We start from the raw sequence: 12,353 nt of genomic DNA, 5'->3' as shown, positions 1-12,353 counted from the left end.
TCCAGAGTAGGAGACTCCACAACCTCCCTGGGCAGCCTGTTCCAGTGTCTGTCACCCTCACTGAGAAGAAGTTTCTTCTCAAATTTAAGTGGAACCTCCTGTGTTCCAGTTTGAACCCATTACCCCTTGTCCTGTCATTCACTGAGATTTTGAGAGATAAAATAAATTATTAAATTTTAAGTTACCTTATGTATAAGCAAGAATTAAAAGTCCAAGTTTAGACACCCAAGAAGGCATTGGGCACCTCAGATGTGTCATCTTCTCCCTTGCCATGCCACTATTTCCCTTCCCAGAATGGAAATATTAAGCAAGAACCACCTTATATCTAAGAAAGAAGAACGCTAAGCCCAAAAAAGCGTGTGAAACTCTCCCTAGTGATTAGGTGCATGAATTGAAACTACACTGAAAGATTTATCTGCTTATGATCCAGTGTGCCTTGTTTGCCCAATTATTTTTGAAACAGCAAATGCCACTATAGAAAAAGGTTTTTGTCCCATGGCAGGAACACAGGATTTATTTCCTGGCAGGTAAATTTTAACCACAAGGCTGTGCTGTCTTGTTCCATCTCTTCTGCTTCTCCTCCAGGTCCAGGGTTTGTTCTTTTCTGCCCTTGGCCTCGCTCGACCGAAAGCCCCACTCAGCACAGCGGGTACCTTGGTGCTCAGGGCATTCCTGCCCAGCGTGAAACTCTTGAGTTCCTGCACATCAAAAAAAAAATGACATTTTAGTCAGGTTTCCATTTCTTTGAGCCCGAGCGAGAAGATAGTAAAGAGTTAAAGGTGGGTGGGTTGGGCCCGTTTTCAGCGTTGACCTATGAAAAGTACTGAAACTATTACTTAAGGAATAGCCTTGTTGCTTCTGAGAGGAGCGCTACTATCTAAGTCCTGCTATGCACGGGGAAGACACTGCACTCTTATAATTAAAATTAAGGCTATTTATTTGTTATTTCTTCCAGGAAACAGATTCGAGCTCTTCTAGGACAGTTTAGCCAGTCAGAGGCTTTGTTAATCTCCTCTGGAGTTGAGCCGGGGACTCTGGATGGAGTTCTCTTGGATGCAGGCTGTTCTTCTATGCAGTTTGATACACCTGAAAGAGGTTTTTCCCTGCAGAAGGATGGACCTTTGGACATGAGGATGGATGGTGACAGGTACCTCTTAATAAAATATTTCTCCTTGAAGCTCAAAAACTGTATGCTCAGCAACCCCTGTGTGTTTTGTTTCCCCTCAACTTGAAGAATTCTCATCATCAAACCACATCTAATTTTGGAGCATACCGTCTTTCTTCTGCCCCAAAGCTTTTTTTCGTCTGCATACTTAGAACCCTGGTGATTGTCTTTTCCTTCTTTGAAATAAGAGGAAAGTTCCAGTGATGAGTAATTAAACCAGTAGCATTTTGGGGAACTATAGTATGAAAATTATACATTTTTGGAGTGTATGATGTGCAGTCACAGGGGCATCTCACTTTTAGAGACCTGTCTTCCCTCTGTTTTTTCCGGAGTTTCCCAGTCTGTTCTCGATCCGCATCTCTCAAGCCCTTACGGCAGTCCCTTTCTGCCACACTTACTATTTGTGGAACCTTCACTTGAGCACATTTGGTCGCTCCCTCAGGAAAGGAGCAACCTCCCTCTTCCCTGCAATGGCCATCTGACCCAGTTACTTCTCTCTAAAATGAAAGTAATATAAAATAACTAAATAAAATCCCATCCGTTTTATCTGCCAATTGAAATCAGATAGCGACGTTGCTTTTAACGCATTAGTATAATGCTGTCTTCTATGCCCATAGATTTATTGTGAGATTTCCTGAGCAATATTTTAAGTTTCCTTTCACATTGTGTAGGAGGCACATCAGGATTACTTAATTGTCAAATTAACAATTACTATATAAATCACCTCTATTTAAATCGTTAGAATTGGTGTTTAGTATGTTAACAAGCATGAACATCAACGGTGGAATGATAATTTCTACTTATGTAGCAGTTTTCATCTTCAAACAACCTAATATATTTCTGTAGCATTGTGCTTTTTACACGAACAGCCAAAGATCTCTGCTGTATCGCTGAAGGCAGTAATTGCATAATGCATTACTGGCAGAATGAAGATTTTCGCCGTGTATTTTGATGAACCTGTAGGCCTAAGAAACGTCGTTTAATCTTTCATTGCTCACACAGAGCCGATGGGAAGCCTCCGTTTTTATGGAATTACCCTAAGACATTAATGCGAAGTCTTAACACAGCAAATTTCATGATATTCGCTTCTCCCAGTTTTGTGTAAAAGACTCACACAATCCTCTTGGGATTCAGGCCTCAGATTTCAAGAATCTGAACTCCAGGCTTGTATTTGCATCAGGAGAATACACACATGGAACAGGGGCAGCAGAACAAAGGGTACCTGTGGCATAACAAAAGCCTTACGCTACTGTTGTTGCTATGATACTACTTGCCTCTGATTTCTAAGTTTTGTTATCTTTTGTAAGATACTGCAGGAGAGTAATAAATGCCTGAAAAATATTCTGTGTGTTCATGTCTTTGTAGAAGAGAATTTATGAAGTAGGTTGTGTATTTTCTCCAATTAGTAAACCCATATATGACATTCATAGAATAACTTGGACTATTTCAGTAGTGAAGTCACAGATTTAAAAAAAAAAAACCTAATATATAGCATATACTGTTTATATTGTAATAATTCCTGTCATTTGTAATATTAGGTCATTTCTACTCTTTCAAAACAGTATTTGAATATAGGTTCTTAGACCTTTTAGTGAAAAATAAAATTACAATAAATTATTTTCATAAGCAATTGTCATAGCAGAGGGTGTGAAAGAAGAGATCCTTGAGATCAGTTCTGACTAGAAAACAACATATAATGCAAGGTGACTAAAATGAACCCACGATGGACAAGTTTATATTCTAAACCTGTCTAAATGAAAAGTCACACAGCATTTCCATTTTAACATGATACTGAAATACATTTATTCTTGTCAACTCATTAGGTATAGTTCATGATAATACTTGGAAGTTTCAGCAGTTCTAATTGATGTTAAGGAGCAAACTCAATTTAAAGTAGCAAGAAAAAGGCTTTAAAAGGTGCAAGCTATATCTGTTTTCACAGGGTTGCTGTCTCTTATTTTAAAACCTCAAAGGCACTTGTATGCGGCGTGTGTGTTTGACTTTATGTCTCAATGCTATGAAGCTTCACCTCTTGTCAATGAAAACTGACGTCAGTGAACTAATTGGCTCTTGTTGTGCGTAGGTACCCTGACATGCCCACCGCTGCTGATGTTGTGAATGCTTTAGATCAACAGGCACTTGCGTCCATCCTGAGAACATACGGGGAGGAGAGGCACGCCAAGAAAATCGCTTCAGCCATCGTTCAGGCACGCAGCATATACCCCATCACCAGAACTCAGCAGCTTGCAAGCATTGTTGCAGGTACCCTCATTAATTCTTCGCAGTGGCTGAGGAGAAAAAATATTAATCCCCAAAGTCCCAGAGGGATCTATTTGTACTTGAAATCATGCAGGATCTAATCCTGCCTGTTCTGCTCTGATGTCAGCTCGCTCTCTTTTTTTATTCTTTTTATTTTTAAGCTCCCACTTTTTATATTGTACTTTGACGATTAGTTCAATAATAGATTTTACATGGAGAGATTTATCATTCTGCCAACCAAATTGAAACACAGAATGACAGCAGCCTAGGGAATTCTTGATCTCAGCCATTGATAAGCCTCCAAATATCAGATATTTCACATTTAAATTTCTACATTTTAGTGTTTTGAGAGGAAGTACTATGGCAGAACAAAATTGCATCATTTCTGTCTGCTTAAAGACCCCAGAAGCAAAAAGGAAAGCAACACATAGCTTGCATCACCTGGTGAATGCCAACTAGATCAGCCTGAAGCGACTATTGAAACACTTCATCTTACTTGCTCTTCACTGTAAACAACTTGAACAAAATGTAGTTAGGCAGGAACTGTGCTCACATTGAGAACCTTCATGTTCGTATTCTCAAGTGGAAATTTTCAAGTAAAAATGTAAGACACAAATCCTCTTCATTAACATTATAATATGTAATCTTGGAATATTTTTTTTACCCCCAAAAATGAAATTGCTGGGTCTCAGAATCACAGAATGTCAGGGATTGGAAGGGACCTCAAGAGCTCATCCAGTCCAATCCCCCTGCCGGAGCAGGAACACCCAGATGAGGTTACACAGGAAGGTGTCCAGGCGGGTTTGAATGTCTCCAGAATAGGAGACTCCACAACCTCCCTGGGCAGCCTGTTCCAGTGTCTGTCACCCTCACTGAGAAGTAGTTTCTTCTCAAATTTAAGTGGAACCTTTTGTGTTCCTGTTTGAACCCATTGCCCCGTGTCCTACCATTGGCTGTCACTGAGAAGAGCCTGGCTCCATCCTCCTGACACTCACCCTTTATATATCTGTAAACATTAATAAGGTCACCCCTCAGTCTCCTCCAAGCTCCAGAGCCCCAGCTCCCTCAGCCTTTCCTCACACGGGAGATGCTCCACTCCTTTCAGCATCTTTGTTGCCCTGCGCTGGACTCTCTCCAGCAGTTTCCTGTCCTTCTGGAACTGAGGGGCCACAACTGGACACAATATTCCAGATGTGGTCTCACCAGGGCAGAGTAGAGGGGCAGGAGAACCTCTCTCGACCTACTGACCACCCCCTTCTAATACACCCCAGGATGCCATTGGCCCCAAGTTTAGCTTATATGATTATCAAGGACCTGAAGACGCTGCTTGCTCTTGCAAGTCCCTGCCGTAAATATGCTGAATGAGAGGAACAAGCAATCTTAAAAAAACAAAGAGATAAAACTCCATGGGTCTTTTATAAAACTTGAAATGTTACATTTTTAATACAGTCATTAGCATCAACATAATGAATTTATTTTTTTGTGACATGTATGTTGCGCATTTTGAAGAACTGTTGAATAAACAGTGTATCATTATTGAGATTGAAGCAACTGAATTGCCATGATAAAGGTGTAATGTGTCATAGGCTGTAAACAAGCAACTCAGTAACTTCTGAAATAATTCTGTGCACTAGCTGGGCTTAAGGAAATAATACTAGTACATAAAGATAGTGATCGAAGATCTCTTTGTGTTTAATGTGTTGCATGTGAGTCATCACTTAATGGTCACTTACTGTGGCAACAAGAGAGATATTTTCTTCTTGCTTTAAACTCTCTGCTACATTTGAAAATCAGCTTGATAGGTGAATCGGGTGTGCATCAGATAGTATACATGCCAGACGATGAATCCAGCACATATCTGCCAAGGCAGTAAATATGTATGGTTTATGTTGGTTATTTTTATGAAGCTTGCAAGTAGTTAAAACAATTCTAGCGCTGTAACACTGATTCCTGTTTGGGTGGAACTTCTTCCAATTTTGATTTGATTCCTCTAGTAAAGGAGCACAATAGTAAATCCTATTAGCTTCTGAACTGATGATACTCTAAGAAAATTTATGGTAACTATAATAGATTTTGTTTAATTTATCATATATCATCAATATATTTTCTTACAGAACACGATATCCCTGAAGTTATTGAGGTAAGCCAGAGACCACAGGATCCTCTTGGTAGCACAACACAAAAAAAAAACCCTGACTAATTTGAGACTTTACCAGGGTAAAATCTATGACCTGTTAGTCAAATGTCAAGAACTTTAAAAATAAAATATTAATTAGAATAATAAAATCTTGCATTTTAGATTTTGCAGGCTCAATACAAGCATGATTATCTCTCCAGAACAGGATCATATTTTTTTTTTGCCTACTAAAGGAGCCAGAAAACAAGGAAAAAATTCTAGCCAATGAGGTGGTGTTGGTATCTGGGAATTCATGTATAGTCCACCATTCTTTCACATGTTATAGATTATGATGGCTTAACATTTTCTAGAACTCAAAAGCTTTGTGTTAAGGTCCAGCTGATAACCACATCCCCAGTGAATCTAGACTTGGACCAGTCTGAAATTGGAAAATTTCATTTCTATGTAGAGAGCTAGGCTTTAGGTATTTCCTACAACCTTCCTGAAAGGTAAGACTCTGTGTATTGCTGTTGCTAATTCATAGGGAGATAAGAGTGAAGGATTTAATTAAAAAACAAACAAAAAACTAGCTCTGCAATAGTTACAGAGCAGACAGACATTTCTAAAGTTTGTATTAGCAAGAGTTATAATTTTAAGTTATAGCTTGAAAAAATAAATAGAGTGGTATGTCAGGATTGCCTACAACAGCTTGGTGCTAACTCAGGTGTCCAAGTGATTTCTTGTTCTCCTTTTTTCCAATTCTAGAAAATATTATAATTCCTTTTGTTTCTCGAGATAGAGCTTGAAAGCCAATAAATACGCTCCTACAAAAACCCCTAGAAAAGTTTGGCCTTTTTTTTGTTTTTCTGAACGTTGTCCAAAAGGCCTCTGATCATATAAATAAGGAGCTTCCTGTGAGCTATAGAGTCTGTAGTTTACTTGGTTCAACAGTAGGTTTAACTTGATGTGCAAGAAAACTGGTTAAAAATAGTGACGTTTTTAGAATGTAACTTTAATATGCTTTTTCTATACAACTGTTGATCTATTTTTATCTATTTTCTGTTGGTAACATACCTTGCTACGTAGGAGTTTTTGTTGAAAATTTAATTTTCTTGGTCTTATGTATGTCTATTAACAGATCATTTTGAGGTCACATAATCACTTGGACTTAACTTGAAAGGAGTTGATGTTGAGATATTAAAGAAATTTGAAGAGTTTAAAAAGAACTTCAAGGGGTGAAGCCAATCTCATCCAGATTGGTTCACATTTATAGACTTTAATTATCAGCTTGGAATTTGTAATATTGTCTGAATTTCAGATGGGTGAAAATGAACTCTCTGCTGAGGGAGCCTAGACAAAAGGACATTAGTTGCGTCACAGAAACTTATTAAATGCAATGCTAATTCAACAGACGGATTCCTGCAAACAGGTGCACGATCTGAATTAATTTTTAAACTCTCCCACTCTTGTACACTCCAGGGACTTAAATAGTTCATATTGACAGGCACAGCACGTTGTTAATTTCATTCACATGCTTTAAAACTTCAATACATTGCAACATGTGAATCTATTAGATTTTTTAAAAGTGTAAGTAACATCAGGGCATCCCAACACTAAAAATGATAATTTCTCTCACTGGGATTTCAAACCAGTCATCTAGCCAGAAGCGTGGTGGTTTTATGAATGAAATTCATTTTACAAGTTTCCCATACAGATTTTTGTATTTTTATATATCGTACAGCCTGTTACCAGGAAGGATTTTCTGTTAGTGTCATGGTAATTGAAGGGGGCTGGGTGAGAGATTTTGTGCCTTAGCAGAAAGCACAAATAGGGTTTTATTTAACTAAACCAGAGGACTAAGAGTAGCGTAGGAAAAATTTTCACCTCTGGAACACAGCTCAAAATCTACTACCTTCACTAAAAAGATGAAGGCCAGTGTGACGGAAATCACTACCACAGATTATATTTATTATCATAGAATCATAGAATTGTTTCGGTTGGAAGAGGCCCTCTGGATCATCGAGTCCAACCATAACCTAATTCTGGCACTCACCTGTTTCCCTGAGAACCTCGTCTAAACACCTTCTAAACCCCTCCAGGGATGGTGACTCCACCACTGCCCTGGGCAGCCTGTTCCAATGCCCAACAACCCTTTCCATGAAGAATTTTTTCCTAATATCCAATCTAAACCTCCCCTGGTGCAACTTGAGGCCTTCTCTTCCTATCACTTGCTACCTGGGAGAAGAGACCAACCTCCTCCATACTACAACCGCCTTTCAGGCAGTTGTAGACAGTGATAAGATCTCCCCTCTTCTCCAGGCTGAACAGTCCCAGTTCCCTCAGCTGCTCCTCATCACGCTTGTGCTCCAGCCCCTCACCAGCTTCGTTGTCTCCTCTGCACTCTCTTTAGTACCTCAATGCTGTTGACCTTTTTGGCCACTTGGGCACACACTGGCTCATGTTCAGCCACTGTCAATCAACACTCCCAGGTCCTTTTCCACCAGGCACTTTCCAGCCACTCTTCCCCAGCCTGTAGTGCTGCCTGGAGTTGTTGTGACCCAAGTGCAGGACCTGGCATTTGGCCTCATTGAACCTCATACAATTGGCCTGAGCCCAACAATCCAGCTGGTTCAGATCCCTCTGTGTGGCCATCCCACACTCCAGCAGATCAACACTCCCACCCAACTTGATGTCATCTGCAAACTTGGCAAGGGTGCACTCAATCCCCTCATCCAGATCACTGATAAAGAGATTAAGCAGAAGTAACCCCAAGACTTAGCCCTGGGGAACACCACTGGTGACCGCCCACCAACTGGATTTGGCTCCGTTCACCACAAATCTCTAGTCAGGTTGACTGTGGAGATTTAAACAAAGAATCTCATTCTAGGATTCTGTTTTTATGGTTTGGTCCCAATCAAGAAACACAGTCAGATTTGAACCTAAATTACATGCTGTACTCTTATGTGTTGGCTTCATTTTTATCTGTGATACTTTTGGAAGCTGGAATACTCTTAGAATATCAGAAATGGATCATGCTCAGAAAACCAGGAGTATTTTTAGAAAAGATTTAAGCAGCTAGAATACTTGAGGCTGCAATACTTAGGCTGCTAAAATATGATAGTTAAAAATTCTGAATCTGCTTTGTGAGTTGAACACTAGCTCTGGGTAGTAAGAGCCCCAAACCGAAAGTATAAAACTGATGTTCTTCAAGTCAGAGCTGTAAATTTTCCAGCCAGTGGCAGGAGGAAAGTACTGCAGGAAGCCCGTAATAAAACAATACAGGTAGAATTGAAAAAATGCACTGGGTTTTCTAACCCAGATTGTTAGTAGCTAATATTTTGTAAGGGAACAGTGGTTTTTCATTCCAGTTACAAGTATTTCCAGTAAGGTGAGCAGTGTGCTTGGTTTTGGAAGAGAGAAGGGAAGAGTCAGGTATGTTTCCAATGGTTTTAAATGTAGACTCCGAAGAAGAGATAGATGTGTTGCATAAGATCTTCTACAAACCCAGCATTTTCCAGTTCAAAAAACCGTGGCTTTTGTAATTTAATTAGAAAGATACCCAGGTATTGATGTGTCAACTTCAAATTCAATTGAAGAAAAATGCCAGTATGACTGAAACCTGAGACAGGTCTTACAGAGCTGAAGCTACGTTTAGTCATAGTGCGTGCTATGGAAATGTGCATGTCCTCTGGTATTTCTGGATACATTGCATGCTGACTTTAAACCCTGCTGTTTCATTTAATAACTATACAAGAGTTCTGAGCATACTACTAGTGTTTGTAGCTGCTAGTTGACCATTTAAAGAAAATTGTTTATTTTGCTGAACACAGCCTTCCTTTCTGTTGTATGTTGACAGTTTTGTTCACACACAAATGGCAGTTTTAAGGATTGCAAAGAATCTATTTTTAGGTATGTAAAGAAATATGCAAATAGATATTGTGTCAGTGTCAGTTGGTTTCTTGGGACATCTGAGATTTTGTGCTGTCCTTTTAGTTTAGCTTTTTCATCACAACAGGATTTGTGACTCCTACAATGAGGGCATATAGTCTTTCTATGATTTATAGGAAGAACACGGTGTTCTCAAAGACAGAAATTAAACTAGCTAGAATTTCTAAGTGATGGAGGAGCCCAGTTCCTGTAGGTTAAATCTCTTTCCTCTGTTTTGTGAAACAGAGTTTAAAGCCACAGATCCCTGTGCAGCAGTTTGTGTTGGGAGAAGTTGATCCTGTTGCCGCTTTTGGTCTTGAAGGATTCAGATTGCAGGAATAGGAAACAGCCACATGGGTCTCTTCAGTTAATTTGGGCACCGTTGGCATCGAGTCAGAGGCGGTGGGGAGTGTAGTTGGGAAAACTCAGATACATTACGTATATGATAATAATTTTGTTAACAGTGATAGGATTTTTAAGTCTCATTGTTGGCCTCTTCCTTTGCTGAACGCTGATGACCACTGTGCATTTGTGATGTCGAACCTTTACGTTATTTGACATAGGTAAAATCTTACCCTTAAAAGGCTCAAGAATTCCACTAATAAACTATTTTGTGCCAATGTACCGGATTACTTTTCTTCTAACACCTGTTTAAATATGAATTTAGTCAACTTGTTTCTGAGGTACTGTGTTCCCTTCTTTTACTCCGCTACACAGAATATCAACTACTTGATTATGAACTGCATTTACCCTAAAACCCATTGCTTTACTATGGAGTAGTTTAGCACTGGCATGGAATTAAAGCATTTTAGTACATACATATCAGAGATATTGGCTTATGTCTAATGACCCCTTGTGTTTGGAAGAATAATTCTTTCCAGTTATGCACTAGCATTATTCATTCAATTTATCTTCACTAGACTCCTGTGCTCACTTACATAATAGATTAGAAGTTTCCTGAGGTTTCACGGATCTTGTTGAACTCTCACACTTTAGTCCCTTTGATCCATCAAATCTGTCTTATACAGCTTTTTGCTCTCTACTCAGATAATGAAGATTCAAGCTTAAAATACATTAAATAATGATATATTAAAGTTTCTAACAAAATTTCAGTCTCTACAGAGATTTGTGTATCTCAAGAATTTTGGGGAAGAAGGACCTAGTCAAAATTATTTAATTTGGTGCTTTTTCTCGTCCAACAGACTCATAACTTGACACATTCTGCTGTGTAGACACGTGAAAAAGCGAATCTGCTGCACTTTCTAAATTTCTCCAGGTATTTTTGGAGCATTTGAAGAAGCACAGTACGGTCAGCAACAATTTTTATCCCCAAAGAAAGATCCCTCTTTTAAGCTCTAAGTAATTCTTTGAAAGATAGTTATCACCAAGTAGACATTGTCTTTGTCTTATCTCTCCTTTCAAGAAATGCATAATTATTTAGAAGCAGTGAAAATTGTGTATCCATCATATATTAAATGGTTTCTTTTTCCTTAAAAGCATAAACAAACCATCACAAACAGTGACCCTGACATTGATTACATTGAGCTGTAAGGTGTAGGACTTATCTAGCCTGTCTTCCTTTTTCCCCTAATTTGGTTTCAGCCATCATTCTGCATTTTAAGTTTGTGAAGCATTTGAGGAAGGAATTTCTAGGAAAGATTCTAGGAAAAAACAAAACCAACCAACCAACCAAAAAACAACAGAACACAACAAACAACACCCAAGCAGAAGCCAGATCAATTTCGGAGGGTTTACTTTTAGCAATGCAAATTCAAAGCAGAAAATAAAGATGTATAATGAAGAAGGAAGGTCAGCACTCCAGGTTCAGTTGTAAATATTCTTTCCTTTAAAGTCATCATGCATGAGTGGATTAATATCAGGGGGGCAATGTAGAAATAATAAGATATTAACATACACCTTTTAAAATGTATCATAGGTGCTTTTCCAGCATCAGCACTGTATGCACGGAAGGACTTGCTTCAGAGACCGGCGCATGTTGCGACCAAAACTTTTCAAGGGCTGCGAATATTTGTAAATGATGAGCTCCATGAACTCTTTATAGGGCTGAAGACAGCAGAGAAGTTTCTAAAACCTGGAGGTCGCCTTGTAGCCCTCTCCTTTCATTCACTAGAAGATCGTATTGTCAAGCGTTTTCTTCATGGAATAGACATGACAGAAAAGTACAATCTTGGCTCAAGGCAGAAGATAAGACAGGCTCTGAAAAATTGCTCCAAAGAAGAAGATGCACAAGAATTTCCCCATGGAAAATCCAACTCAAGGTGGATTTTTATACAGAAAAAAGCTCTCACACCCCAGTCCAAGGATATTCAAACAAACCCAAGAGGAAGGTCGGCCAAGCTAAGAGCTGCTATTAAAATCTAGAACAAAATATATGATGATGTAATTGTATAATTTCATTAAATTTTGTTTTGTAGAAGGCTGACTGGACAGATAATATAAAACAGAAAATTAAATGAAGGCTGTGAGAAAACATTTGTTTCTTACCTTTGTGCTTCTTTTTCATTAGGATGTAGTGGAGAGCATAAAAACGTAGAATAAGTGTAGATAGTGGGTGTCACTAAGTATACGAGGAAGACATCAAAACCAAAGTTTATAAAAATTACAGGTTTGATGTATTAACATTATTTCCTTTAGATTAAATTAAAAACCCTGATGTTAACAGTCTAAATTCAGTAGCTGATTGAGAAAGACACATTTATGGGACTGGATTCCACACACCTAAGTCAGATGGCTGGTTTAGTCTAGAGTAAGTTTAAACTGACCTAAGAACTGATGGTATATAAGTCTCTGTATCTCAATTTACTTGTTACATGAATGTCAGTGGGACAAGAGCTAGTTCTTAAATAAATTGATATCAGAATCTAA

At 38.8% G+C, this 12,353-nt stretch overlaps 1 protein-coding gene across 11 annotated transcripts in view; it reads left to right on the top strand.

Annotated features, from left to right (window-relative positions):
- METTL15 (methyltransferase 15, mitochondrial 12S rRNA N4-cytidine) overlaps window positions 1-12,353 on the top strand; it is an 85,793-nt gene extending 73,440 nt beyond the window's left edge. For 3 of the 11 annotated variants that reach the window (XM_065065454.1, XM_065065450.1, XM_013369936.3), the window contains exons 4-6: window positions 956-1,147; window positions 3,249-3,427; window positions 11,404-12,353. In XM_065065454.1, the coding sequence (XP_064921526.1) occupies window positions 956-1,147; window positions 3,249-3,427; window positions 11,404-11,849 (817 nt within the window). In that variant the 3' untranslated portion in view covers window positions 11,850-12,353. Of the gene's footprint in view, window positions 1-955; window positions 1,152-3,248; window positions 3,428-5,538; window positions 5,565-11,403 lie in introns of all 11 variants that reach the window. The other 8 variants (XM_065065453.1, XM_065065449.1, XM_065065451.1 and 5 more) reach the window with 5 other exon arrangements.

The sequence above is a fragment of the Columba livia genome, chromosome 5 (assembly GCF_036013475.1).
Source record: "Columba livia isolate bColLiv1 breed racing homer chromosome 5, bColLiv1.pat.W.v2, whole genome shotgun sequence".
Lineage (NCBI taxonomy): Eukaryota > Metazoa > Chordata > Aves > Columbiformes > Columbidae > Columba > Columba livia.
This window is presented reverse-complemented; position numbering and strand designations above follow the sequence as displayed.